Source organism: Somniosus microcephalus, unplaced genomic scaffold (assembly GCF_052327205.1).
Source record: "Somniosus microcephalus isolate GS21.2 unplaced genomic scaffold, FLI_Smic_1.0 unresolved_chr2, whole genome shotgun sequence".
NCBI lineage: Eukaryota > Metazoa > Chordata > Chondrichthyes > Squaliformes > Somniosidae > Somniosus > Somniosus microcephalus.
Genome location: NW_028225180.1, coordinates 13,049,395 through 13,076,097, shown reverse-complemented (window position 1 = coordinate 13,076,097; position 26,703 = coordinate 13,049,395). Strand labels below are relative to the sequence as shown.

The following is a 26,703-nucleotide window of genomic DNA, read 5'->3' as shown; positions in this document are numbered from 1 at the left end:
ACCAGGGCCTCCTCAACCCAGCCCGATTCCAGGACTGGTCTCAACACCAGGACCTCCTCAACCCAGCCCGGTTCTAGGACTGTTCTCAACACCAGGACCTCCTCAACCCAGCCCGATTCCAGGACTGGTCTCAACACCAGGACCTCCTCAACCCAGCCCGGTTCTAGGACTGTTCTCAACACCAGGACCTCCTCAACCCAGCCCGATTCCAGGACTGGCCTCAACACCAGGACCTCCTCAACCCAGCCCAGTTCTAGGACTGTTCTCAACACCAGGACCTTCTCAACCCAGCCCGGTTCTAGGACTGTTCTCAACACCAGGACCTTCTCAACCCAGCCCGGTTCCAGGACTGTTCTCAACACCAGGACCTCCTCAACCCAGCCCGGTTCCAGGACTGGTCTCAACACCAGGACCTCCTCAACCCAGCCCGGTTCTAGGACTGTTCTCAACACCAGGACCTCCTCAACCCAGTCCAGTTCCACTCACCCCAACACCCGCTTGGGCACCAAGATTTAGAAGGATGGCCTCTTCAGTGATATTCTTGCTTTCTCTTCAACTCTTTACCGGTAAGAATTTAACTCTTTTCTCCCCACCCCATCCGAACTGTTGCCTCTCGTACATTTCTGTGCACAATGACCTATGCTTCACTTCACCCCCCTGTGTATATGCCTTATAAATCACTGTCCCTAGACCCTGTGGAGATCAGGAGGCATCCTACATCTCACTGCTAGATATACCCAATCTTTCCTTCAGTAACTTTCTTTACTTTTTTTGCATTCTCGGGATGTGGGCATCGCTGGCAAGGCTGGCATTTAGATGAGGAGGGGGCGGGAGAAGGGTAGAGTGGAACAGCAACACCGTATGGACTGGTTGGGCCTGTTTCTGTGCCGTATATCCGATGTAATTCTGTGTAACTTCGTGCCCATCCCCTAGTTGCCTTTTGAATGAGTGGCTTGCTGGGCCACTCCAGAGAAGCGTTTAAGAATCACCCACGCTGGTGTGGGACTGCAGTCACATATACACAGGAACAGGAGGAGGGCCATTGAGCCCCTCGAGCCCATTTCGCCATTCAGTGAGATCATGGCGGATCTGCGACCTAACTCCATATACCCGCTTTTGCCCCGTATCCTTTAATACCTTTTGGTTAACAAAAGTCTATCAATCTCAGATTCAAAATGAACAATTGACCCGGCATCTAATGCCGTTTGCGGAAGCGAGTTCCAAACTTCTACCTCCCTTTGTGTGTCGGAGTGTTTCCTAACTTCACCCCTGAAAGGTCTGGCTGTAATTTTTAGACTGTGCCCCTAGTCCTCGAATCCCAAACCAGCGGAAATAGTTTCTCTCTATCTACCCTATCTGTTCCCCTTAATATCGTAGAATCATACAATAGTACAGCAGAGAAGGAGCCCATTCGGCCCATCGAATCTGCGCCGGCCCTTTCCAAGAGCAATCCAATTAGCCCCACTCCCCCACTCTTTCCCCATATCCCTGCAATTTTTTCTCCTATCCAATAAAACACTAGTTCGGCCTCAGCTGGCGCACTGTGTCCAATTCAGGGCATCACACTTTAGGAAGGATGTGAAGGCTTTGGAGAGGGCGCAGAAAGGATTTCCTAGGATGGTTCCAGGGAGGAGGGATTACAGTTACTTATATAGGCTGGAGAAGCTGGGGTTGTTCTCCTTAGAGCAGAGAAGGCGAAGAGGAGATTTGACAGAGGTGTTTAAAATCACGAAGGGTTTAGAGCGAGTAAATAAAGAGCAACTGTTTCTAATGGCTGAAAGGTCGATAACCAGAGGGCACAGATTGAAGGTGACTGGCAAATGAACCAGAGGCGACATGAGGGAAAACTATTTTACACAACAAGTGGCTAGGATTTGGAATACACTGCCTGATAGGGCGGTGGAAACAGATTCAATTGTAGCCTTCAAAATGGAATTGGATAAATACTTGAAGGAGAAAAAATTGCAGGGCTCTGGGGAAAGAGCGGGGGAGTGGGACCGACTGGATTGCTCTTCGAAAGAGCTGGCGCAGACTCGATGGGCCGAATGGCCTCCTTCTGTGCTGTACTATCCAATTCCCTTTTGAAGGCCACTATTGAATCTCCCTCCACCGCCCTTTCAGGCAGCGCATTCCAAATCCTAACCACTCGTTGCGTAACAAAGTTTTTCCTCATGTCGCCTCTGGTTATTCTGCCGCTCGCCTTAAATCTGTGTCCTCTGTTTGTCGACCCGTCAGCCATTGGACACAGTTTATCCCTATTTACTCGCTCTAAACCCTTTCATGATTTTAAACACCTCTATCAAATCTCCTCTTAGCCTTCTCTGCTCCAAAGAGAACAACCCCAGCTTCTGTAGTCTATCCACGTAACTGTAATCCCTCATCTCTGGAACTATTCTAATAAATCTCTTCTGTATCATAGAAAGTTACAGCACGGAAGGAGGCCCACTTCGGCCCATCGTGTCCGCGCCGGCCAACAAAGAACAATCCGGCCTAATCCCACTTCCCAGCTCTTGGTCCGTAGCCCTGCAGGTTAGAGCATCCCAAGTGCACATCCAAGTACTTTTTAAATGTGGTTAGTGTTCCTGCCTCTACCACCCTTTCAGGCAGCGAGTTCCAGACCTCCACAACCCTCTGGGTGAAGAAATTTCCCCTTAAATCCCCTCTAAACCTTCCCCCAATTACTTTAAATCTGTGCCCCCGTGTTTGTGACCCCGCTGCTGAGGGGAATAGGTCCTTTCTATCCACTTTATCTATGCCCCTCATAATTTTATACACCTCAATAAGGTCTCCCCTCAGCCTCCTCTGTTCCAAGGAAAACAGACCCAGTCTATCCTCATAGCTAAGATTCTCTACTCCCGGTAACATCCTTGTAAATCTCCTCTGCACCCTCTCTAGTGCAATCACATCTTTCCTGTAATGTGGTGACCAGAACTGCACGCAGTACTCGAGCTGAGGCCTAACTAGTGTTTTATACCCCCTCCAAAGCCTTTCACATCCTTCCTAAAGTGGGGTGCCCAGAATTGGACACAGTACTCTAGCTGGGGCCGAACTCGTGTTTTATAAAGATTTAGTATAACCTTTGTACTCTGCCCCTCTATTTAAAAAGCTCAGGATCCCATATGCTTCATGAACTGCTTTGTCCACCGCCATCTTCCTCAAAACTTTGATCAGATCACCCCTTAACCTTCTAAATTCCAGGGAATAAAACCCGAGTTGGTGTAACCTCTCCTCGTAACTTAACCCTTGGAGTCCGGGGATCTCATTGAAACTTATAAAATTCTAACAGGACTAGACAGACTAGATGCAGGAAGGATGTTCCCGATGGTCGGGGGAGTCCAGAACCAGGGGTCACAGTCTAAGGATAAGGGGTAAGCCATTTAGAGGAATGAGATGAGGAGGAATTTCTTCACCCAGAGAGTGGTGAACCTGTGGAATTCTCTACCACAGAAGGCAGTTGAGGCCAATTCATTAAATATATTCAAGAAGGAGTTAGATATATTTCTTAAAGCTAAAGGGATCAAGGGATATGGGGAGAAGGCAGGGACAGGGTACTGAGTTTGGATGATCAGCCATGATTTCATTAAATGGCGGAGCAGGCTCGAGGGGCCGAATGGCCTACTCCTACTCCTGCTCCTATCTTCTATGTTTCTACCAATCATTCTGGTAAACCTACGCTGCACTCCCTCCAAGGCCAATAGATTCTTCCGAAGGTGTGGTGCCCAGAACTGCTCCCAGTGCTCCAGGTGTGGTCTAACCAGGGTTTTGTGTAGCTGCAGCATAACTTCTACCCCCTTGAATTCTAGTCCTCTCGATATATAGGCCCCGACTGGGCAAGGAGGGCAGGTTTCCTTCACTAAAGGGGCATCAGTGAACCAGTTGGGCTTTTGCGACAAGCCGATAGCTTCATGGTCGCTTTAACTGATAGCGGTTTCTTACGTTTTTTTAAACTGAATTCACGGCGGGATTTGAACTGGCGCTCTACTGGCCTGTATTCACTCGACTTTAGAAGAATGAGAGGGGATCTCATTGAAACGTATAAAATTCATACAGGGCTGGACAGACTGGATGCAGGGAGGATGTTTCCCCTGGCTGGGGGGGTCTAGAACGAGGGGTCACAGTCTCAGGATACGGGGTAGGACATTTAGGACTGAGATGAGGAGAAATGTCTTCACTCAGAGGGTGGTGAACCTGTGGAATTCTCCACCACAGAAGGCTGTGGAGGCCAAGTCACTGAATATATTTAAGAAGGAGATAGATAGATTTCTAGACACAAAAGGCATCAAGGGGTATGGGGAGAGAGTGGGAATATGGTATTGAGATAGAGGATCAGCCATGATCATATTGAATGGCGGAGCAGGCTCGAAGGGCCGAATGGCCTACTCCTGCTCCTATTTTTCTTTGTTTCTATGGATCATTAGTCCAGGCCTCAGGATTAACTAGTCCAGTAACATGACCACTACACTACCTGGTGACACAGGGAAAGTAGATGGGACACAATGAGGGGCCCCTGTCCAGGACACCTGAGATTCCAGCACGCTCTACTGTCTCATTACAGTCTGAAGTGTGTTTGGAAAATTAGAAACATTAGGAACAGGAGGAGGCCATTTAGCCCCTCGAGCCTGTAACATAGAAACAGGAGGAGGCCATTCAGCCCCCTCGAGCCTGTTACATAAAGAACAGGAGGAGGCCATTCAGCCCCCTTGAGCCTGTTACATAAAGAACAGGAGGAGGCCATTCAGCCCCCTCGAGCCTGTTACACAGGAACAGGAGGAGGCCATTCAGCCCCTCGAGCCTGTTACACGGGAACAGGAGGAGGCCATTCAGCCCCTCGATCCTGTTACACAGGAACAGGAGGAGGCCATTCAGCCCCTCGATCCTGTTACACAGGAACAGGAGGAGGCCATTCAGCCCCCTCGAGCCTGTTACACGGGAACAGGAGGAGGCCATTCAGCCCCTCGATCCTGTTACACAGGAACAGGAGGAGGCCATTCAGCCCCTCGAGCCTGTTACACGGGAACAGGAGGAGGCCATTCAGCCCCCTCGAGCCTGTTACATAAAGAACAGGAGGAGGCCCATCAGCCCCTCAAGCCTGTTCTGCTATTCAAGTACATCATGGCTGATCTTTACCTCAGCTCCATCTACCCGCCTTCGCTCCCTAACCCTTGAAACTCTTACCCAACATAAATCTATCGATCTCAATCTTGAAAGCTCTAAAGAAACCCCACTATCCACAGCATTTTGGGGGAGAGAGTTCCAGATTTCCACCACCCTTTGTGTGAAGAAGTGCTTCCTGACATCACCCCTGAACGGCCTGGCTCCAATTCTAAGATTATGTCCCCCTTGTTCTTGATTCTCCCCATCAGAGGGAATAGTTTCTCTCCATCTACCCTCTCGAATTATTTTAACCTCGATCAGATCGCCCCTTAATCTTCTATACTCAAGGGAAGACAACCCTAGTCCGTGCAGCCTGTCCTCATAATTTACCCCTTTTAGCCCCCGGTATTATTCTGGTGAATCTGCGCTGCTCCCCCTCCGAGGCCAATATGTCCTTCCTGAGGTGCGGTGCCCAGAACCGAACGCAGTGTCTCTAGGGGTCTAATCAGAGCCCTGTACAGCTGTAGCATAATTGAACTGAAGCATTCTGCTCAAGCTTAGAGTACTGTGCACAGTTCTGGTCTCCATATCACACTGGGAGTTACTGTGCACAGTTCTGGTCTCCATATCACACTGGGAGTTACTGTGCACAGTTCTGGTCTCCATATCACACTGGGAGTTACTGTGCACAGTTCTGGTCTCCATATCACACTGGGAGCACTGTGCACAGTTCTGGTCTCCATATCACACTTGGAGTTATTGTGCACAGTTCTGGTCTCCATATCACACTGGGAGTTACTGTGCACAGTTCTGGTCTCCATATCACACTGGGAGTTACTGTGCACAGTTCTGGTCTCCATATCACACTGGGAGTTACTGTGCACAGTTCTGGTCTCCATATCACACTTGGAGTTATTGTGCACAGTTCTGGTCTCCATATCACACTTGGAGTTACTGTGCACAGTTCTGGTCTCCATATCACACTGGGAGTTACTGTGCACAGTTCTGGTCTCCATATCACACTTGGAGTTACTGTGCACAGTTCAGGTCTCCATATCACACTTGGAGTTATTGTGCACAGTTCTGGTCTCCATATCACACTAGGAGTTACTGTGCACAGTTCTGGTCTCCATATCACACTTGGAGTTATTGTGCACAGTTCTGGTCTCCATATCACACTTGGAGTTACTGTGCACAGTTCTGGTCTCCATATCACACTAGGAGTTACTGTGCACAGTTCTGGTCTCCATATCACACTTGGAGTTATTGTGCACAGTTCTGGTCTCCATATCACACTTGGAGTTATTGTGCACAGTTCTGGTCTCCATATCACACTTGGAGTTACTGTGCACAGTTCTGGTCTCCATATCACATGTGGAGTTATTGTGCACAGTTCTGGTCTCCATATCACACTTGGAGCACCATGCACAGTTTTGGTCTCCGTATCACACTTGGAGTTACTGTGCACAGTTCTGGTCTCCATATCACACTTGGAGTTACTGTGCACAGTCTGGTCTCCATATCACACCTGGAGTTACTGTGCACAGTTCTGGTCTCCATATCACACTTGGAGTTACTGTGCACAGTTCTGGTCTCCATATCACACTTGGAGTTACTGTGCATAGTTCTGGACTCCATATCACACTGGGAGTTACTGTGCATAGTTCTGGACTCCATATCACACTTGGAGTTACTGTGCACAGTTCTGGTCTCCATATCACACTTGGAGCTACTGTGCACAGTTCTGGACTCCATATCACACTTGGAGTTACTGTGCATAGTTCTGGACTCCATATCACACTTGGAGTTACTGTGCATAGTTCTGGACTCCATATCACACTTGGAGTTACTGTGCACAGCTCTGGTCTCCATATCACACTTGGAGCACGGTGCACAGTTCTGGTCTCCATATTATAGAAAGGATATAGAGGCACTGGAGAAGGTGCAAAAAAGATTTACAAGGATGATGCCAGAACTGAGAAGTTATATCTATCAATGTAGCACTTTCTCTTATTACTGTTCGGGCCTCGAGAATTACGAATTAGCTTAACAATGACAGACAAGGATGTGATCAATAAAATTGGTCTTTTAATCAGACTATAGTTCAAAATTCAAGTGTACATAGAAGCACCTTTGGCAATAAATTCAAAGAACTCCCGGCAATAAATAGGCCTGCAACTTATCAATTCAAAGTATATAAAAATGCCCCTTTAATGATTCAAATGTACATAAAAGTTCCCTCTTTAACTTTATCTAAGCCCATGTCCAATTCTCATACATACTCCTTCATTTCTGGGTGATCGGTCAAAGGAAACTGTCAGTCGAAACATGGACTGGCCGGCGTTCTCACTTCAATCTTCCTGCTGCTTTTTCTTCTCTGTTCTCCTTCTATCTCTGAAAACTCTCGTTGATCATGAATTACTCTCTGCCTCCCTTGGATAGGTCTGTCCCACTCCAAACCTTCCCGAATTGGAGTTCCATCCTCATGACATCATTCCTGTTCCTGTGAGATGTGTGTTCTCCCCTTCTTGTCGAGGTGGCCTCTGAAACAAAGAAGACACGCTGACCACCATTTTGTGTCTTCACAAACAAAGAACACATGCTGATTTCTTACCTTTCAAATCCATCCATCTTACAATTCGTTCGCAGTTTCAATCTCCACACGGTAGCAGCAGTTTTATTACACTATTCAGAATCGTACAGTCCCCCCTCAAATGTCTCTCATGTTTATTCCTGTGCAGACATTTCACCAGAGTTGGAGCAGTATGTATTCCAATCGGACATAGTCCCCTTTTATCCCCCATAATACGATATCTATACCCCATTTCACATTAGTAAAGCTAATTCGGGAACAGTCCCCTCGTATGCCCCAGTTGTCTTCCCTTGTTCTTTCTTTGGTTACATCTTGCCCGCATTCCCCACTCCCACATAAGCACGATCACACACACTAGCTGTAACCAAAGCAGAGCTTGTGAGCACAGTCTTATCCATGGAGCTATGTCTATACGATTAAAACCCGAATCCCACCAAGAAGTCGCCTCATTCATTAACGAGGTTATTATTCTGGCATTAGCATCATTCCTCCCTTTTATTACTGAGCGTGTCCTTCACGCTTCTCCAATCCCTTTCACAAACTCAGCGAGATTTTCATTCATCCAAGGTAACCCAGATCCAAAAATGGACACGTATTTCCCCAAATCCTCTATCTCGGTTAATGCCTTAACATGCATTGGATTCTGATCCATTAAAGGCAGAATAGCCCTGTTCCTGATTTTTACCATCCTTTTAGGTTTAATACACAAAGTACTGTTAGATACCAGACATACTGACAATAACCTCCCTTGCATCTAACACAACATCATTGGGGAGACCAAACGCAGATTGGGTGACCGCTTTGCGGAACACCTCCGTTCAGTCCGTAAGGGTGACTCCGAGCTTCCGGTCGCCTGTCACTTTAATTCACCGCCCCATTCCCACTCTGACCTCACCATCCGCGGCCCCTTGCATTGATCCATGGAAGCTCACCGTAAACTCGAGGAACAGCACCTCATCTTCCGATTAGGCACTTTACAGCCTTCCGGACTCAGTATCGAGTTCAACAATTTCAGATCATAACCTCGGCCCCTATTATATTTTTATATTTTTTATCCACACTTTTGGTTTGTGACTTTCCCTTTTTTTTCGCTCTCTCCCACATGGCAGCTGTCTTTCACTCTGCCAGCGCATTTCACACTTCATTTAGAGCCATTGTCTGTTTCTTTACCTGTCCTATTACCATCTCGTCTCACCTTGAATATCTCTTAATGTCTCTGCTTTCATCCCCTCCCCCATTTCCCAACCCCCCAAACTGGCCTTTTGTTTCATTTCCTGTCTTTTCTCTCAGTTCTGCAGAAGGGTTTCGACCCGAAACGTTGACTCTATTTCTCTCTCCGCGGATGTTGCCTGGCCTACTGAGTTTCTCCAGCATTTTCTGCTGTTATCCCGTTTGTATGTTCTACTTCTACTTTCACACATGGGTTGTCCCCAATTGTCGCACCTGAGGTGATGCAGGTACTCGGGCTGGGTGCGGCCCCTTCACCCGAGGGGACACAGGTACTCGGGCTGGGCGCGGCCCCTTCACCCGAGGGGACACAGGTACTCGGGCTGGGCGCGGCCCCTTCACCCGAGGGGACACAGGTACTCGGGCTGGGCGCGGCCCCTTCACCCGAGGGGACACAGGTACTCGGGCTGGGCGCGGCCCCTTCACCCGAGGGGACACAGGTACTCGGGCTGGGCGCGGCCCCTTCACCCGAGTGGACACAGGTACTCGGGCTGGGCACGGCCCCTTCACCCGAGGGGACACAGGTACTCGGGCTGGGTGCGGCCCCTTCACCCGAGGGGACACAGGTACTCGGGCTGGGCGCGGCCCCTTCACCCGAGGGGACACAGGTACTCGGGCTGGGTGCGGCCCCTTCACCTGAGGGGACACAGGTGCTCGGGCTGGGTGCGGCCCCTTCACCTGAGGGGACACAGGTACTCGGGCTGGGCGCGGCCCCTTCACCCGAGGGGGCACAGGTACTCGGGCTGGGTGCGGCCCCTTCACCCGAGGGGACACAGGTACTCGGGCTGGGCGCGGCCCCTTCACCCGAGGGGACACAGGTACTCGGGCTGGGCGCGGCCCCTTCACCCGAGGGGACACAGGTACTCGGGCTGGGTGCGGCCCCTTCACCTGAGGGGACACAGGTGCTCGGGCTGGGTGCGGCCCCTTCACCTGAGGGGACACAGGTACTCGGGCTGGGCGCGGCCCCTTCACCCGAGGGGGCACAGGTACTCGGGCTGGGTGCGGCCCCTTCACCCGAGGGGACACAGGTACTCGGGCTGGGCGCGGCCCCTTCACCTGAGGGGACACAGGTACTCGGGCTGGGCGCGGCCCCTTCACCCGAGGGGACACAGGTACTCGGGCTGGGCGCGGCCCCTTCACCCGAGGGGACACAGGTACTCGGGCTGGGCGTGGCCCCTTCATTGTGATCTTGGTGGTGTATCGCTTCCTTTAGCAGCAGCCACCTGCCCCAAGACCCCTAGTTGTTTCAGGGCCTCCACTAAGGCCAGCCCCGCCTGATCGGCTACGGTTGCCTTTGTCTGCTCTGTAGGCACAGTGGGCCTTGTAATCGGTTCTTCATTTCTATCTGTCCTTGGTCTCCTGCAGTCTCTAATAAAATGTCACTTTCCTCCACAATTAAAGCATCGCTTATCCTCCGTGGGGGGGGTAATCTCCTTCCTGTTTCCACCCCCTTGTCTCACACACCTTATCCTTTTGTCTCAACTTAATATTCCCCCCCCGCCCCCGCACTTCTTCCTGTCTTTCTCTTTCAAAGGCTAGAGTCATTTTCCGCAAGGTCTGTACCTCAGTCTGGTCGCCTTGTGGGTCGTACCATGCTTCTGTCACTGCTCTAGTATGTGGCAGGCGATTGGCTATTAATGCTGGCAGCCAATGATTCAGGGGCCCTGCTGCAAGGTTAGCTCTAGCAAGCATCCCTCCACAGGCCGTGTTATATACCGGCCACTACCTTTCTGCATAACTTTCAGGACTCTCCCCGGGTCTTTGCTTAGTTTTGCCCAGCTGTTGGAATGGATGACCTGATCCATACCCTCGTGCTATCGTGATTTGATCTTTAACTTCCTGCAATGTCCCTGCACCCCTTTTTGTGGCGGTTGGTAAGCCACTTAAGACCGATATTGACAGCGTAAATAGTAACGTCTTAATGTGTTCTGGTTCATCGCACTCAGTTATCGTGGCCCCAACTGCTACTTCCTGAAACATCATTGTAGGGTCATGTCCCATTTTTAGTTTCCTTAAATCACCCACCATTTCTTTCAATTGTGTGGTGTTATACGGTATTGTATCATCACTCTGTAACGCCCCTCTATTCCAGCTCCTGCAGGGGGACCAAATTTCTGCTGCCTCATAGGATTCATTGGCGGTGGGACCGGAGGTTCCGCTACTCCTGGCGGGGTCTCAATTCCCCGTATTGTGACCCGTCATCAGACCACTTTCCTTCCCCCCTCGATATCCCTCTCCTCTCGGGTCATTAAGCATATTATCCCCTTCTCCACCGATAGACGAGCTTTCAATCACTCAATTTCCTTTCGGCATTTACTGCGATCAGCTTCTCCCGCTTTCTGTCGCTGCAACACCCTCGATGCTGTTTTTACGTTGCTGAACTCTTCCTCAGCCGAGGCTGCCTGCCGCTGTTTGTTATGGCTTTCTTTCTCCCATCTATCAGCTCTTCGCCAATAGTCCGTCACCTGACACTGCAAGTATTCCATGTTACATAGAAACATAGAAGATAGGAGCAGGAGTAGGCCATTCAGCCCCTCGAGCCTGCTCCGCCATTTAACGAGATCATGGCTGATCATCCAAATTCAGTACCCTGTCCCTGCCTTCTCCCCATGTACCTTGATCCCTTTAGCCTTAAGAAATATATCCAACTCCTTCTTGAATATATTTAATGAACTGGCCTCCACCGCCCTCTGTGGCAGAGAATTCCACAGGTTCACCACTATCTGGGTGAAGAAATTCCTCCTCATCTCTGTCCTAAATGGCTTACCCCTTATCCTTAGACTATGACCCCTGGTTCTAGACTCCTCGGCCATCGGGAACATCCTTCCTGCATCTAGTCTGTCCAGGCCTGACAGAATTTTATAGGTTTCGATGAGATCCCCTCTCATTCTTCTAAACTCCAGTGAGTATAAGCCCAATCAACACAATCTCTCCTCATACGTCATTCCTGCCATCCCAGGTATCAGCCTGGTGAATCTTCGCTGCACTCCCTCCATGGCAAGAACGTCCTTCCTCAGATACTTTCCCCTATCACTTTCTCAGCTTGCCTCTCTTCTTTTAATCCCTCTAAATCTTTTAGCAAATGGTTCACCACCGCAGACAAGTGGCAGATGGAATTTAATTCAGAGAAGTGTGAGGTGATGCATTTTGGCAGAAGGAACAGGGAGAGGCAATATACACTTAATGGCAGTTTTAAAGAGTGTGCAGGGACAGAGGGACCTGGGAGTTAATGTGCATCGGTCTCTGAAGGTGGCGGGACATATTGAGAGAGTGGTTAACAAAGCATATGGGATCTTGGGCTTCATAAATAGAGGTATTGAGTACAAAAGTAGAGAAGTTATGCTGAACCTTTATAAAGTGCTGGTTAGGCCACAACTGGAGTATTGTGTCCAGTTCTGGTCACCACACATTATGAAGGATGTGAAGGCCCTTGAGAGGGTGCAGAGGAGATTTACCAGAATGGTTCCGGGGATGGGGGATCTTAGCTACAAGGACAGGTTGGAGAAGCTGGATTTGTTTTCATTAGAGCAAAGGAGGTTGAGGGGTGATTTGATAGAGGTGTACAAGATTATGACGGGTTTGGATAGGCTAGACAGGGAAAGGCTGTTCCCACTAGTTGATGGTACAAGGACTAGGGGGACACAGATTTAAGGTTTTGGGCAAGAGATGCGGGGGGGGGGAGGTGAGGAAAACTTTTTTACGCAGCGAGTGGTGATGACCTGGAACTCGCTGCCGACGGAAACGGAGACACTCAATGTTTTCAAGGGGAGACTGGATAGGCACTTGAGGGAAATAAACTTGCAGGGCTACGGGGATAGAGCCTGGGAATGGGACTGAATGGATTGCTCTACAGAGAGCTGGCACGGACTCGATGGGCCGAATGGCCTCCTTCTGTGCTGTTAAGACTCTGACTTCCCTGTCGCTCGCCTTTTGTTTCAGTTGTTCAATCTCTTTCTTATTTTGAACTAATTGCCTGTGATAGGCTAACAGCCATATCGCTTTATACCAGGGCACCTTTCCAAACGGACCTTCCGTCCATTCCTTTGCTTTTTGTACAGGGTCATCATCCTGCACAATATCTCTAACCTGTGGTTTATCTGTATCAAATTTGGAACTAATATATTTTGCTACCAAATCCTCCATGCTTCTCACTTTCTTGTCCGGCATTGTTATAAAAATGCTTTTTCCCCTCGAGGTCCCTTCGTGGTCGTTGATTTAGGTAGCACTTTCTCTTATTACTGTTCGGACCTTGAGAATTACAAATTAGCTTAACAATGACAGACAAGGATGTGATCAATAAAATTGATCTTTTAATCAGACTATAGTTCAAAATTCAAGTGTACATAGAAGCACCTTTGGCAATAAATTCAAAGAACTCCGGCAGTAAATAGGCCTGCAACTTATCAATTCAAAGTATATAAAAATGCCCCTTTAATGATTAAAATGTACATAAAAGTTCCCTCTTTAACTTTATCTAAGCCCATGTCCAATTCTCATACATACTCCTTCATTTCTGGGTGATCGGTCAAAGGAAACTGTCAGTCGAAACATGAACTGGCCGGCGTTCTCACTTCAATCTTCCTCCTGCTCTGTCTTCTCTGTTCTCCTTCTATCTCTGAAAACTCCCACCACTGGGTTATAAGGCCTCGTTGATCGTGAATTACTCTCTGCCTCCCTTGGATAGGTCTGTCCCACTCTAAACCTTCCCGAATTGGAGTTCCATCCTCACGACACATTCCTGTTCCTGTGAGATGTGTGTTCTCCCCTTCTTGTCCAGGTGGCCTCTCCACCAAAGAACACACGTCACCCTGTCCCTGCTTTCTCCCCATACCCCTTGATCCCTTTAGCCTTAAGAAATATATCTAACTCCTTCTTGAATATATTTAATGAATTGGCCTCCACCGCCTTCTGTGGTAGAGAATTCCACAGGTTCACCACTCTCTGGGTGAAGAAATTCCTCCTCATCTCAGTCCTAAATGGGTTACCCCTTATCCTTAGACTGTGACCCCTGGTTCTGGACTCCCCCGCCATCGGGAACATCCTTCCTGCATCTAGTCTGTCCAGTCCTGTTAGGATTTTATACGTTTCAATGAGATCCCCTCTCATTCTTCTAAACTCCAGTGAGTATAAGCCCAATCGACCCAATCTCTCCTCATACGTCATTCCTGCCATCCCAGGTATCAGCCTGGTGACTGAAAGAGTTTGATAGGGTAGAGGTAGAGAGGATGTTTCCAGTTGTAGGGGAGACCAGAACTCGGGGGCCATAAATAAAAGTTAGTCACTGATAAATCCAGTAGAGAACTCAGGAGAAGCTTCTTTACGCAGAGAGTGGTGAGAATGTGGAACTCGCTACCACAGGGAGTGGTTGAGGTGACTAGCATAGTCAATCAAGGGGAAGCTAGAGAAACACAAGGGAGAAAGGAATATGTTGATGGGGTGAGATGAAGAGGGGTGGGAGGAGGCTCGTGTGGAGCATAAACACCGGCATAGACCAGTTGGGCCGAATGGCCTGTGTCTGTGCTGTAGACTTGATGTCATTCTATACAAAGCTCTATGATGTGAATCTATTCTAGGAGTTGGAGTAGAGCCTGGGGATTATTTGGTTTAGCTTCTGAACCCTGAAACATTTTAGAGAGTCATGGAATCTTACAGCACAGAAGGGGGCCATTCGGCCCATCACAAGGCAGCGTGTTCAGGCACCACGTGTTCTCCAGGTATCTGTGAACGAGTCAAACTACAATTAGAAAGTGCGGAAAGGAAAGGGTTTAGGGAGCTGGGAGCCCTACTCCCACTTTCTGTCTCTCTGTAAACCGGGAATAGATTCTTAATTCTGAGTCTGTTTGTTTCCTCCTGCCCCAATTAAACGATGCTAAACCCTCGTAGTTCACTGGTCCAGGCCCCAGCTGGAGTATTGAGTCCAATTCACGACACCGCATTTTAGGAAGGATGCCCAGCCTTCGGAGAGGGTGCAAAAGAGATGGACCAGAATGGTACCAGGGGATGAGGGACTTGAGTTACTTGGAGAGACTGGAGAAGCTGGGATTGTTCTCCTTAGAGCAGAGAACGTTAAGGGGAGATTGACCAGAGTGGTACCAGGAATGAGGGACTTCAGTTACGTGGAGAGACTGGAGAAGCTGGGATTGTTCTCCTTAGAGCAGAGAAGGTTAAGGGGAGATTGACCAGAATGGTACCAGGGATGAGGGACTTCAGTTACGTGGAGAGACTGGAGAAGCTGGGATTGTTCTCCTTAGAGCAGAGAAGGTTAAGGGGAGATTGACCAGAATGGTACCAGGGATGAGGGACTTCAGTTACGTGGAGAGACTGGAGAAGCTGGGATTGTTCTCCTTAGAGCAGAGAAGGTTAAGGGGAGATTTAATTGAGGTGTTTAAAATTATGACAGGTTTTGATAGAGTAAATAAGGAGAAACTGTTTCCAGTGACAGGAGGATCAGAAACCAAAGGACACAGATTTAAGATAATCAACAAAAGAACCAGAGGGGGAGATGAGGAGAGATTTGTTTACGCAGCAAGTTATGATCTGAATACGCTGCCTGAAAGGGCGGTGGAAGCAGATTCAATAATTACTTTCAAAAGAGGAATCAGAAAAATACTTGAAGGGGAAAAATTTGCAGGGCTGTGGGGAAAGAGTGGGGGGAGTGGGGACTAATTGGAGAACTCTACCAAAGAGCCGGCACAGGCAAGATAGGCCGAATGAACTGCTTCTGCGCTGCGCGGTTCTGTGATTCTGTAATAAGCACAGGAGGTACTTAACCTGATTGTAAGGTACCAACTGGTTGGAAATCTGAGATCAGGCTAACTCAGCATAGGCCGGGGATGGGGCCTGGGCCTTTCCCGTACACCTTGGCTCTGTACCACATTTCACCGGGGGATTTACCAACAGCCCTCTGCAGGAACTGCCTATTGTTTTCAGGCTGTCTTTGTCTCTCTGCCCTGCCTTTGTCTTACTGTGAATTAGATTCAGCTTCCGTTTGTTTCTCTTTGTGTGTGTGTGCAGTTCAAAAAGAACACCTGCTCGTGTGGTTCAGCACTGAGAGAACAGTTAGACAAACAATCCTAGAACGATACCGCACAGAAGGAGGCCATTCGGCCCATCATGCCTGTGCCGGCTCTTTGAAAGATTTCTCCAGTTAGTCCCACTCCCCTCTTTCCCCACAGCCCTGCAAATTTTTCCTTTACACGTATTTATCCGATTCCCCTTTTGAAAGTTACTATTGAATCTGCTTCCGCCGCCCTTTCACGCAGTGCAGTCTAGGTCATAACAACTCGCTGCGTAAAAAAAAATGTTTCCTCGTGTCGACGCTGGTTTTTTTGCCAATCACCTTAAATCTGTCTCCTCTGGTTACCGACCCTCCTGCCACTGGAAACCGTTTCTCCTTATTTACTCTATCAAAACCCTTCGTGATTTTAAACACCTCTATCAAATCTCCCCTTAACCTTCTCTGCTCTAAGGAGAACAATCCCAGCTTCTCCAGTCTCTCCACATAACTGAAGTCCCTCACCCCTAGTACCATTCTGGTCAATCTCCTCTGCACCCTCTCCAAGGCCCTGACGCCCTTCCTAAAGTGGGGTGCCCAGAATCGGACACAATACTCCAGCTGGGGCCTGAGCTCGTCGCTTCCGACAGGACAGTCTGACCAGGTTTCCTGCTCAGACTCCATCCAGTATCCCTGCTCGTATTGACAGTGCATGAGGGCTGGCTCCTACGATGCACCCCGTAGCCAAGCAGCCTGCCCAAATCCAATACCCAGACCCGCGCGGTGGAGGGGGTGGGGGTGGTCGGAGGATAACTGCGCCCGTGGGGACATGCCCAGAGAGGGTGGGCACCTTCACAGAGGGGGGAAGGCAGAAAGTGGGACATAAAACAGACTTATCAGATGTCTGCGATCTTTCATTCAGACTGAAATGATCAACATCGTCATGGAGAGGAAACTGAAAGCAATAAATTATGTTAGGGAGAGCGAGACTATTATTAAGGTTTTTTCTGATGGAGTGAATAAAAAACATGCATTTATACAGCGTCTGTCTTGACCTCAGTACGTCCCAAAGCACTTCACAGCCAATGAAGTACTTTTGAAATATAGTCATTGTTGTAATATAGGAAACGCAGCAGCCAATTTACGCACAGCAAGCTCCCACAAACAGCAATGTGATAAATGACCAGATAATCCGTTTTTATTAGTGATGTTGATTGAGGGATAAATATTGGCCCCAGGACACCAGGGCTAACTCAAAATAGAAACAGAAAATGCTGGAAATACTCGGCAGGTCAGGCAGCATCTGTGGAGAGAGAAACAGAGTTAACGTTTCAGGTCGATGACCCTTCGTCAGAACTGAAACGTTAACTCTGATTCTCTCTCCACAGATGCTGCCTGACCTGCCGAGTATTTCCAGCATTTTCTGTTTTAACTTCAGATTCCCAGCATCCGCAGTATTTTGCTTTTTTACCATAGAAACATAGAAGATAGGAGCAGGAGTAGGCCATTCGGCCCCTCGAGCCTGCTCCGCCATTTAATGAGATCATGGCCGAGCATCCAAATTCATTACCCTGTCCCTGCCTTCTCTCCATATCCCTTGATCCCTGTAGCCTTAAGAAATATATCTAACTCCTTCTTGAATATATTTAATGAATTGGCCTCAACTGCCTTCTGTGGTAGAGAATTCCACAGGTTCACCACTCTCTGGGTGAAGAAATTCCTCCTAATCTTAGTCCTAAATGGCTTATCCCTTATCCTTAGACTGTGTTTCTGGTTTTGGACTCCCCGACCATCGGGAACATCCTTCCTGCATCTAGTCTGTCTAGTCCTGTTAGAATTTTATAAGTTTCAATGAGATCCCCTCTCATTCTTCTAAACTCCAGCGAGTATTAGCCCAATCGACCCAATCTCTCCTCATACGTCATTCCTGCCATCCCAGGTATCAGCCTGGTGAATCTTCGCTGCACTCCCTCCGTGGCAAGAACATCCTTCCTCAGATAAGGCGACCAAAACTGCACACAATACTCAAGGTGCGGTCTCACCAAGGCCCTGTACAACTGCAGCAAGACATCCTTGCTCCTGTACTCACATCCTCTCGATAACTCCCCTGCTCTACTTCAAAATAGTGGCCTAGAGGGAGCTTTTAACGTTCGCCTGAGAGGGCAGACAGGGCCTCAGTTTAACGTCTCATCCGAAAGACGGCACCTCCGACAGTGCGGCACTCCCTGGGACTGGCACTGGGAGTGTCAGCCCAGAGTTTTGTGCTCAAGTCGCTGGAGTGGGACTTGAACCCACGGCCTTCTGACTCTCAGAGATGAGAGAGTGCTACCCACTGAGCCACGGCAGACGCACACTGGGAAAAAATATCTCCACCGATGGGAGGGTCGGTAACCAGAGGGCACAGATTGAAGATAATCAGCAAAAGAATCAGAGGGGGAGATGAGATTACACAAACTAGGGGTTGTATTCCCTAGAATTTAGAAGGTTTGAGGTGATCTGATTGAAGTTTTCAGGATATTAAGGGGAACAGATAGGGTAGAGAGAGAGAAACTATTTCCGCTGGTTGGGGATTCTAGGACTGGGGGGCACAGTCTAAAAATTAGAGCCAGGCCTTTCAGGAGTGAAGTTAGGAAACACTTCTACACACAAAGGGTGGGAGAAGTTTGGAACTCTCTTCCGCAAAGGGCAAATGATGCCGGGTCAATTGTTATTTTTAAATCTGGGATCAATAGATTTTTGTTAACCAAAAGGTATTAAGGGATACGGGGCAAAATATGGAGATAGGTCACAGATCAACCGTGATCTCATTGAATAGCGGAACAGGCTCGAGGGGCTGAATGGGCCTCCTCCTGTTCCTTTGTAACAGGTTCGAGGGGGCTGAATGGGCCTCCTCCTGCTCCTATGGTAACAGGCTCGAGGGGGCTGAATGGCCTCCTCCTGTTCCTGTGTAACAGGCTCGAGGGGGCTGAATGGCCTCCTCCTGTTCCTGTGTAACAGGCTCGAGGGGGCTGAATGGCCTCCTCCTGTTCCTATATAACAGGTTCGAGGAGCTGAATGGCCTCCTCCTGTTCCTGTGTAACAGTCTCGAGGGGCTGAATGGGCCTCCTCCTGTTCCTGTGTAACAGACTCGAGGGGCTGAATGGCCTCCTCCTGTTCCTGTGTAACATGCTCGAGGGGCTGAATGGGCCTCCTCCTGTTCCTATGGTAACAGGCTCGAGGGGCTGAATGGGCCTCCTCCTGTTCCTATGGTAACAGGCTCGAGGGGCTGAATGGGCCTCCTCCTGTTCCTGTGTAACAGGCTCGAGGGGCTGAATGGGCCTCCTCCTGTTCCTATGGTAACAGGCTCGAGGGGCTGAATGGGCCTCCTCCTGTTCCTATGGTAACAGGCTCGAGGGGCTGAATGGGCCTCCTCCTGTTCCTATGGTAACAGGCTCGAGGGGCTGAATGGGCCTCCTCCTGTTCCTGTGTGACAGGCTCGAGGGGCTGAATGGGCCTCCTCCTGTTCCTATGGTAACAGGCTCGAGGGGCTGAATGGGCCTCCTCCTGTTCCTATGGTAACAGGCTCGAGGGGCTGAATGGGCCTCCTCCTGCTCCTATGAGGAGAATTGTTTTACACAGCGAGGTGTTGTGATGTGGAATACGCTGCCTGAAAAGGTGGTGGAAGCAGATTCAAGAGGAGATTTGGATAAATCCTTGAAGGGGAAGAATTTGCAGGCGCTATGGGGAAAGAGCGGGACGGAGAGTGGGACTAATTGGAGATTTCTTTCAAAGAGCCGGCACAGGCACGATGAGCGGAATGGCCTCCTTCTGTGTGATACAAATCGAGCACTGAAAAGTCGCCAACAAATCTGAACTAAAAACGGAAAATGCTGCAAAAACTCAGGAGGTCAGGCAGCATCTAGAGCAGATACAGAGAGAGTGTTGTGGGGAAGAGCAAAACTAGAGGCTCATCATTATAAGATAGCCACCAAGAAATCAAATTGAGAATTCAGGAGAAACATCTTTACCCAGAGAGTGCTGAGAATGTGGAACTCGCTGCCACAGGAAGTGGTTGAGGCGAACAGTATAGAATACCAAAGAAAGGATATACTTGCCATAGAGGGAGTTCAGCGAAGGTTCACCAGACTGATTCCTGGGATGGCAGGACTGTCGTATGAGGAGAGAGATCGGGTCGACTCGGCCTGTATTCACTAGAGTTTAGAAGAATGAGAGGGGACCTCACTGAAACGTATAAAATTCTGACCGGGCTAGACAGACTGGGTGCAGGAAGGATGTTTCCCCTTGGCTGGGGGGGGGGGTCTAGAACGAGGGGTCACAGTCTCAGGATACGGGGTAGGACATTTAGGACTGAGATGAGGAGAAATTTCTTCACTCAGAGGGTGGTGAACCTGTGGAATTCTCCACCACAGAAGGCTGCGGAGGCCAAGTCACTGAATATATTTAAGAAGGAGATAGATAGATTTCTAGACACAAAAGGCATCAAGGGGTATGGGGAGAGAGCGGGAATATGGTATTGAGACAGAGGATCAGCCATGATCTTATTGAATGGCGGAGCAAGCTCGAAGGGCCAAATGGCCGACTCCTGCTCCTATTTTTCTCTGTTTCTATGTGTTTAAGGGGAAGCTAGATAAACATATGAGGGAGAAGGGAATAGAGGGTTTCGCTGAAAGATTTAGATGAGGAAAGACGGGAGGAGGCTCGAGTGGAGCATAAACGCCGGCATGGACTGGTTGGGCCGAACGAGCCTGTTTCTGTGCCGTATGTTCTATCTGTAATCCTGGCAGCTGTGGAGAGAGATTCGGAGTTAACGTTTCAGGTCGATGACCTTTCAGCAGAACCTGGAGATGTTAAGGGATGTAAGAGTTTATAACCAAGTACAGAGCCAGGGGGAAAGGGAAGGACAGGAAAGGAATTAATAAGGGCGCGAGGTTTGTTCAAGTTCTGACGAAGGGTCCTCGACCCGAAACGTTAACTCTGTTGCTCTCTCCTCGAGGCTGCCTGACCTGCTGAGTGTTTCCAGCATTTTCGGTTGTTATTTCGGATTTCCAGCATCCGCTGTGTTTTGCTGTTCTGTTGTGAGAGAGAGGTCTGTTATCGGGTGGAGGACAGGAATGAATAAATGACAAAAGAGCTCGTCGACCTCCATTGGCTCCAGGTCCAGCAATGTCTCGATTTTAAAAGTCTCATCCTTGGGTCCGGAATCCCCCCCCATCTCTGTAACCCCCTCCAGCCCCGACAACCCTCCCTATCTCTGTAACATCCTCCAGCCCTACAAACCTCCCTATCTCTGTAACCTCCTCCAGCCCAACAACCCTCCCAACCTCTGTAACCTCCTCCAGCCCTACAAACCTCCCTATCTCTGTAACCTCCTCCAGCCCCTACAACCCTCCCTATCTCTGTAACCTCGTACAGCCCTACAAACCTCCCTATCTCTGTAACCTCGTTCAGCCCTACAACCCTCCCTATCTCTGTAACCTCGTTCAGCCCTACAAACCTCCCTATCTCTGTAACCTCGTTCAGCCCTACAATACTCCCTATCTCTGTAACCTCGTTCAGCCCTACAAACCTCCCTATCTCTGTAACCGCCTCAGCCCTACAACTCTCCCTATCTCTGTAACCTCCTCCAGCCCTACAACCCTCCCTATCTCTGTAACCGCCTCCAGCCCCTACAACCCTCCCTATCTCTGTAACCTCCTCCAGCTCGACAACCCTCCCTATCTCTGTAACCTCCTCCAGCCCGACAACCCTCCCTATCTCTGTAACCTCCTCCAGCCCCTACAACTCTCCCTATCTCTGTAACCTCCTCCAGCCCTACAAACCTCCCTATCTCTGTAACCTCCTCCAGCTCTACAACCCTCCCTATCTCTGTAACCTTCTCCAGCCCCTACAACCCTCCCTATCTCTGTAACCTCCTCCAGCCCCTACAACTCTCCCTATCTCTGTAACCTCCTCCAGCTCTACAACCCTCCCTATCTCTGTAACCTCCTCCAGCCCGACAACCCTCCCTATCTCTGTAACCTCCTCCAGCCCCCACAAATCTCCCTATCTCTGTAACCTCCTCCAGCCCCACAACCCTCCCTATCTCTGTAACCTCCTCCAGCCCAACAACCCTCCCTATCTCTGTAACCTCCTCCAGCCCTACAAACCTCCCTATCTCTGTAACCTCCTCCAGCTCTACAACCCTCCCTATCTCTGTAACCTTCTCCAGGCCCTACAACCCTCCCTATCTCTGTAACCTCCTCCAGCCCTACAACCCTCCCTGTCTCTGTAACCTCCTCCAGCCCCTACAACCCTCCCTATCTCTGTAACCTCCTCCAGCCCCTACAACCCTCCCTATCTCTGTAACCTCCTCCAGCCCGACAACCCTCCCTATCTCTGTAACCTCCTCCAGCCCTACAACCCTCCCTATCTCTGTAAACTCCTCCAGCCCCTACAACCCTCCCTATCTCTGTAACCGCCTCCAGCCCTACAACCTTCCCTACCTCTGTAACTTCCTCCAGCCCCTACAACCCTCCCTATCTCTGTAACCTCCTCCAGCCCCTACAACCCTCCCTATCTCTGTAACCTCCTCTAGCCCCTACAACTCTCCCTATCTCTGTAACCTCCTCTAGCCCCTACAACCCTTCCTATCTCTGTAACCTCCTCCAGCCCTACAACCCTCCCTATCTCTGTAACCTCCTCCAGCCCTACAACCCTCCCTATCTCTGCAATCTCCTCCAGCCCTACAACCTTCCCTATCTCTGTAACCTCCTCCAGACCTACAACCCTCCCTATCTCTGTAACCTCCTCCAGCCCTGCAACCCTCCCTATCTCTGTAATCTCCTCCAGCCCTACAACCCTCCCTATCTCTGTAACCTCCTCCAGCCCCGACAACCCTCCCTATCTCTGTAACCTCCTCCAGCCCCTACAACCCTCCCTATCTCTGTAACTTCCTCCAGCCCCTACAACCCTCCCTATCTCTGTAACCTCCTCCAGCCTTACAACCCTCTGAGATCTCTGTGTTCCTTCAATTCTGGTCTCTTGCGCATCCCTCGATTTTAATCGCTCCACTATTGGTGGCCGTGTCTTCAGCTGCCTAAATCCTAAGCTCTGGAATTCCCTCCCTAAACCTCTCGCCTCTCTGTTCTCCTATAAGATGCTCCTTAAATCCAATCTCTTTAACCAGGCTTTTGCTCACCTGTCGTTAATATCTCCTTATGTGGCTCGGTGTCAAACTTTTGTTTGATAATCGCTGCTGTGAAGCGCTTTGGGACGCTTCACTACGTTAAAGGCGCTATGTAAATGCAAGTTGTTGTTGTTGATGGTGCAAGGCAATAGGGGATGGCAATGGGACATGTAAGATCTTAATGATCTCTCAGAGTTCTTGGGCAAGGCACCAATAGGCAGCAGCCAATATGTTTGAGCAATAGATCAACTTAATATACTTAACAACAGGCGATAGTTTTAACGAATAGCTCACAGCCCTGGGTCTCTGGAACCTCTCGGACACAGATGATGTCGTCTTAAGCCTGTTCCTTTGTTCTCCCAGTGAGTCTGTCTAAAGTTGTTCTTTGAGTATCGAGGTTTTAACCCTTTTCTTATCGAAAGTTGGTTTGGCCAGTTTCCATATATGGTCTTTAACAAAATCTCCTTTTTTAATTGGTTCTAATGGTCAAAATATCATTGTCACTCAGACTAAGGTAGCATCCCGCCATTCCAGTATTTTTCTGTCAACCCTATCTTGCTGTCTTGTTATCTTGTTTATACGTTTTCACCCCATTGGAATTTACTTTACCTCTTTCATTTCCTGCCTCCCTGGTACAAGGCCTTTATACCAAGGGCCCACGTCAGCGCTGTTTGACTAGTCTTGAGGTATCCAAACTATCTCACTTTCATCTACCAGATAAATACCTTATCTCCATGATCTCTCCCATTTTATGTCCTTATACTAATTATTTTTTAAATATCTTTGCAATTAGTTTTGTTGAGCGAATTCTAATTTCTGCTCAGCATCACAATATGTTATTTAGCAATTTAACCTTCACTCGCAGCCTGTGGCTGTTTGCTATCAGAACTTAGTCAAAACTGCTTTTGACTGTCTTTGCAGCTGCATTTTGAACAAGTTTTAGCTTTTTAATTGCCCAGGAGTAATTATGGGTAATACCATTTGGTCAATGGCTACACTTGAATTTATAGGGTATATGATTCTCGTTTGCTAAATATCTCTAAATATCCAGCCTTTCGTACAGACAAGTAAAGAAACAAAAGATGGGTCCAGGGGAGGTGTGAAAGGCAACAGCAGAAACATTACCAACCGCTGCTGTCCGAGAAAGTGGGAGCGGTGGTCATGGCCTGAAATTGTTGAACTCGATGTTGAATCCAGAAGGCTGTAAAGTGCTTCATCGAAAGATGATTTGCTGTTCCTCGAGCTTACATTCCGCCATCAAATATTACCACAAATAAAAGAAAGACTTATATTTCTCCAGCGCCTTTCACCACCTCAGGACGTCCCAAAGTGCTTCACAGCCAATGAAGTACATTGAAGTGTAGTCACTGTTGTAATGTAGAAAACGCGGCAGCCAATTTGCGCACAGCAAGGCCCTAGAAAGAGCAATGACCAGATAATCTGTTTTTTTTAGTGATGTTGATTGAGGGATAAATATTGTCCACAACACAGGGGGAGAATTCACCCATGCTCATCTTCAAAATAGTGGCTGTGGGATCTTTTACATCCACCTGAGAGAGCAGACGGGGCCTTGGTTTAATGTCTCATCCTGAAAGATGGCACAGCCGGGGTTCCTGCTACTGTTCACTGCCCAGTGACTCCTGGGTTAGAGAGAGAGGGGAAATCTGCCAGGGTTCCTGCTCCTGTTCACTGTCCCGTGACCCCTGGGTTAGAGAGAGGGGAAATCAGCCAGGGTTCCTGCTCCTGTTCACTGTCCCGTGACCCCTGGGTTAGAGAGAGAGGGGAAATCTGCCAGTGTTCCTGCTCCTGTTCACTGTCCCGTGACCCCTGGGTTAGAGAGAGGGGAAATCAGCCAGGGTTCCTGCTCCTGATCACTGCCCAGTGACTCCTGGGTTAGAGAGAGAGGGGAAATCTGCCAGTGTTCCTGCTCCTGTTCACTGTCCCGTGACCCCTGGGTTAGAGAGAGGGGAAATCAGCCAGGGTTCCTGCTCCTGATCACTGTCCCGTGACCCCTGGGTTAGAGAGAGGGGAAATCAGCCAGGGTTCCTGCTCCTGTTCACTGTCCCGTGACCCCTGGGTTAGAGAGAGGGGAAATCTGCCAGTGTTCCTGCTCCTGTTCACTGTCCCGTGACCCCTGGGTTAGAGAGAGGGGAAATCAGCCAGGGTTCCTGCTCCTGATCACTGCCCAGTGACTCCTGGGTTAGAGAGAGAGGGGAAATCTGCCAGTGTTCCTGCTCCTGTTCACTGTCCCGTGACCCCTGGGTTAGAGAGAGGGGAAATCAGCCAGGGTTCCTGCTCCTGATCACTGCCCAGTGACTCCTGGGTTAGAGAGAGAGGGGAAATCAGCCAGGGTTCCTGCTCCTGATCACTGTCCAGTGACTCCTGGGTTAGAGAGAGCGGGAAATCAGCCAGGATTCCTACTCCTGATCACTGTCCAGTGACTCCTGGGTTAGAGAGAGTGGAAATCAGCCAGGGTTCCTGCTCCTGATCACTGCCCAGTGACCCCTGGGTTAGAGAGAGTGGGAAATCAGGCAGGGTTCCTGCTCCTGATCACTGTCCAGTGACCCCTGGGTTAGAGAGAGGGGAAATCAGCCAGGGTTCCCGCTCCTGATTGTAAAGTCCGCGCCTCAATAATACACGGACTTCGGGAGAACAGTTTAACAGGTACTTTACTGAACAAGAGGCAGCTTGAAACTGAAACTACAGAAGCCTGCTAGGGCCTTTTATACAGGGGTGGTCACTGCCGGTACTGCAGTCTAAGACCAGTTATTCCCTAAAAGGGACATACACAACACTGATTACTGTCCAATGACCCCTGGGTCTGTCTTGTGTATAAGCTTGTTATTTCTCTCGCTCGCTCACTTTAACGCAACGTGCTGTTCGTATCTGACCCTGTCCATCTCCTTTCATCGCAGGAGTCTACAGTCAAGAACCGTCGACTCAGGGTAAGTTTGTCTCACAGTCTGGCACCACACCTCGGAAGTGAACGGGATGTCGTTGAGAATTGTGCGCGAGTCGCTTACATTCTGTCAGTTCCTTCAGACAGTAAGGAATGGGAGCACGGGGGATGGGTCAGACTCTGACCTTTGACCCTCAGGGACCTGGGGCTGCTCCAGGCCCCAGAGAGAGGGCGATGAAGGACTCCTCTCTCTCTCTCTCATGATGTACGTTACCGAAGATAAATTCCTGTTCAGGCTGAAATTGGGCTAAATGGGAAAGAGGGTGGGGAGAGAATATAAGAACATAAGAATATAAGAGCAGGAGTCGGCCATAGGGCCCCTTGAGCCTGCTCTGACATTCAGTAAGACCAAGGCTGATCATCGATCTCAACTCCACTTTCCCGTCCGATCTCCATATCCCTTGATTCCCCTAGAGTCCAAAAATCTATCGATCTCAGCCTTGAATATACTCAAAGACTCAGCATTCACAGCCCTCTGGGGCAGAGAATTCCAAAGATTCACAACCCTCTGAGTGAAGAAATTCCTCCTCATCTCAGTCTTAAATGGCCAACCCCTTATCCTGAGACTGTGACCCCTAGTTAGAGACATAACGGCACAGAAGGAGGCCATCCGGCCCATCGAGTCCGTGCCGGCTCTCTGTAGAGCAATCCAGTCAGTCCCATTCCCCCGC

The 26,703-nt window shown here is 49.3% G+C and overlaps 1 protein-coding gene across 1 annotated transcript in view; it reads left to right on the top strand.

The window, feature by feature from the left end:
* Positions 1–26,703, top strand: part of LOC147092140 (T-cell surface glycoprotein CD5-like) — a 92,460-nt gene that overhangs the window by 173 nt on the left and 65,584 nt on the right. Inside the window, exons 1-2 of the mRNA XM_085975558.1 lie at positions 1–566; positions 25,989–26,018. The exon at positions 1–566 is cut by the window's left edge and continues 173 nt beyond it. Of these exons, the coding sequence (XP_085831684.1) occupies positions 1–566; positions 25,989–26,018 (596 nt within the window). The remainder of the gene's footprint in view (positions 567–25,988; positions 26,019–26,703) is intronic.